This window comes from Haplochromis burtoni, unplaced genomic scaffold (assembly GCF_018398535.1).
Source record: "Haplochromis burtoni strain Fernald_Lab_line unplaced genomic scaffold, NCSU_Asbu1 Contig_1601, whole genome shotgun sequence".
NCBI lineage: Eukaryota > Metazoa > Chordata > Actinopteri > Cichliformes > Cichlidae > Haplochromis > Haplochromis burtoni.
This window is the reverse complement of record NW_024583962.1, coordinates 8807-11744: the sequence shown is the minus strand read 5'-3', so window position 1 is coordinate 11744 and position 2938 is coordinate 8807. Positions and strand designations below refer to the sequence as shown.

Here is a 2938-nt window from a genome sequence, read left to right as displayed (position 1 = left end):
AATACTCTACTCAGTTTTCTACAAAGGTTTGAACTTTGAAAGCTTAAACAAGAGATAAAAGTGCTAAAATGTTCATGCCTCTTTGATAAAAGTCTATAAAGGCTTAAAACATCTATAATAATTGTAAAAAACAAAGTTGTCTAGTTTGCGGATTTCACTTATCGCAGGTTATTTTTGGAACTTAACTTCCTCGATAAACGAGGGACCGTACACGCATACAGTTTATCTGCCATATGTTCAAACATTTGTACACAGACATAGGCAGATTAGAAATGACTCACAAAGCTGGTTAATGCCAATCACTTGCTCCGTGTGTGTGTGTTTTGGGTTTTTGGGTTTTTTTGCACTGTCCTATGAATGAATCATAGGTTTCTGGAAGGGTGCAAACTATTGGTTTGTTTAGCTTAAGTTTGTATTTTCACTACAACTGGTGGAAGTTTCATTAACTATATATTTCAGCTACAATTTCCATTTTGTATCATGTTTCTGTTTAGCTCTTTGTTCATTAATTTTAGTTCTTTCACATGTTTGGTTACAGTGTTGTACTGTGCAGTTCAACAGAATCTATTCTCTTTGATAGCACTGATTAAGCTGTTTTTACTTCAATGCCTTTTTTAACTCTTCACACATTAGTAACACAAGTTCAGATTTAGCAGCTTTGGGAAAACCCAGAGTTTTCGTTAACTCAGGGTATACTTACTCAGAGTTTGCACTAAACCGGCTTCCTGAAATAGGGCCCTGGGGTTGAACTTGTTGTGGGTTCCACCCTCAGGCCTGTGCCCTGAAAATAATTACTCACCTGCTGCTCGTTATCTTGTCACTCGAGCCTCTGCTCAAGGTGACAGCTCAGTGTTTCCGACTGCTGGATCGTTGAACGACACTAGTCAGTGTAGCCCCGGCTATTTCCTGTAAATTCTCGTCTCTAGTCTTTTCCTGACTTGTAGTCATGTTTTCTTTTATATAGATCTTCCTGGACCTGTCCGTGTTTTCATCCCTGGAGTGTGATCATAAGCGTGTGTGGTTTTCCCTCCCTTGTCCCTGAATTACCTGGAGCTCCTTTTCACTTGTATCTTGTATATAGCTCCTGGTGATATTGTTTGTTTTCAGTGTCAGCACAGTCCTGCTCTTGCGCCCGCTCGTTCGTTGTGACAGACCGATTCAGTCAAGTCATGAACTTTGACGCAACTCACTGGGCTCTCATGTCTCAAGACCTGCTGCACTTCAACACATTCATTTTAGAGCGAGATAAGAGAAAAGCTGATGATGAGAGCAGAGAGAGGAAGGTGTACTTACCGTGCAGGAGGATCACAAACACCACAAACATCTTCATGTTCCTGTCAAACTCAGAGACTCTTTAAAAGCCCTTCAGGACATCAGCTCACAGCAGCTTCACTTTCCTCTGCTGATCATCTACTGACACTCTCACACTGCTTCACTGTCACAGCTCAGAGTTCAGCTTCACACTTTGTTAAAGCACATCTGTGGAATGAAGTCCGGCCGGCCACAGATCACTTCTGAGGAAAGAGGAGGACGTCGTAGTTTTCGCATCCAAGTGCTCTGGTTGGAGGTGACTGCTGTAGCCTCAGCCTAACACACACAAAGCCCCACCTTCAACTTTTCCTACCCCTCTCACTCTTTTTGTTTGCATCTTCTATTCATTATTTGTAGTAAAAAAAACAACATGAACAAAGAACTTCTTGCACTACAGCATTCATTACAGCACTCCACAAACCCTCACACTGTCTCAATCCCTCTTTACAATTTCACTTAAAGAAGGCACGAAGCTCATACAGACACAGGACAAGACGTGATCCGCTGACAAAGCTACAGGGATTAGGGAGTTGTGGGTGTGGCTGACAGTGGACCAACAGGTGTAAAACTATGAGTAGTAGTCAGTTTTGGCAGTCTGCCATTATGTCTGGCTGTATACACTAAATCTGAAATGTAAACAAACACGGATGGAAACTTAAGAGTAAAATATGTGAAAGGCTGAAATACCCTGACAGCTTTTTCTTTATGTTTATTGTAATCAGTGATTTCTCTGCGTACATTAAGAAACCTCTGAGTCATAAAAAGTAATTACCTTAACTACATTCTCTATTCTTAGGTAACCACAATAATCCATGGGAATGAATTTAACCATCATTTATCAAATCAGATAAAAATTAATCTATATTCTAATCTAGTAGCCCCAGGCTAGTATAACTTGTTGTGCTCCAAGGATTTTTTTGAAACATGGCTGGATGAAAGATGAGCGGAAAAGCAGTTGTTATTGGATTTGTCGGTCCCCCATGATAGAATTTACAAAAAAACCAAACCAAACTCTTTGCTTCAAGTAGCAGTAGCAACCTATGAGCGCACTCTGTGGGGTCCTGATTATCCCGAGATTGTGTTCCAGAGATACCTGTATCAAAATCCAAACCCAAAAAGTAGAATCCTTCACTGCTCACATCAACTCGGTGGATAGAAACATAACGTTTATCAAGGAAGATACAACGAATAATAGTTTGCCATTTCTGGACTGTGCTGTGCACATTAAGGCTGGATGGAAGTGTGCACAAATACAGTGGCTTGCAAAAGTATTCGGCCCTGAACTTTCCCACATTTTGTCACATTACAGCCACAAACATGAATCAATGTTATTGGAATTCAACGTGAAAGACCAAAACAAAGTGGTGAACGCGTGAGAAGTGGAATGAAAATCAGACATGATTCCAACATTTTTTACAAATAAATAACTGCAAAGTGGGGTGTGTGTAATTATTCAGCCCCCTGAGTCAATACTTTGTAGAATCAGCTTTTGCTGCAGTTACAGCTGCCAGTCTTTTAGGGTCAGTCTCTACCAGCTTTGCACATCTAGAGACTGAAACTCTTGCCCATTCTTCTTTGCAAAACAGCTCCAGCTCAGTCAGATTAGATGGACAGCGTTTGTGAACAG

The 2938-nt window shown here is 40.8% G+C and overlaps 1 protein-coding gene across 3 annotated transcripts in view; it reads right to left on the bottom strand.

Annotated features, from left to right (window-relative positions):
- LOC102295166 overlaps positions 1-2938 on the bottom strand; it is a 22424-nt gene that overhangs the window by 10792 nt on the left and 8694 nt on the right. The window contains exon 1 of one of the 3 annotated variants that reach the window (XM_042217108.1): positions 1294-1549. The exons of the other annotated variants lie outside the window; for them this stretch is intronic. Within the exon in view, the coding sequence (XP_042073042.1) occupies positions 1294-1330 (37 nt within the window). The 5' untranslated portion in view covers positions 1331-1549. Of the gene's footprint in view, positions 1-1293; positions 1550-2938 lie in introns of those variants that run through there. 3 annotated transcript variants of the gene reach the window in all.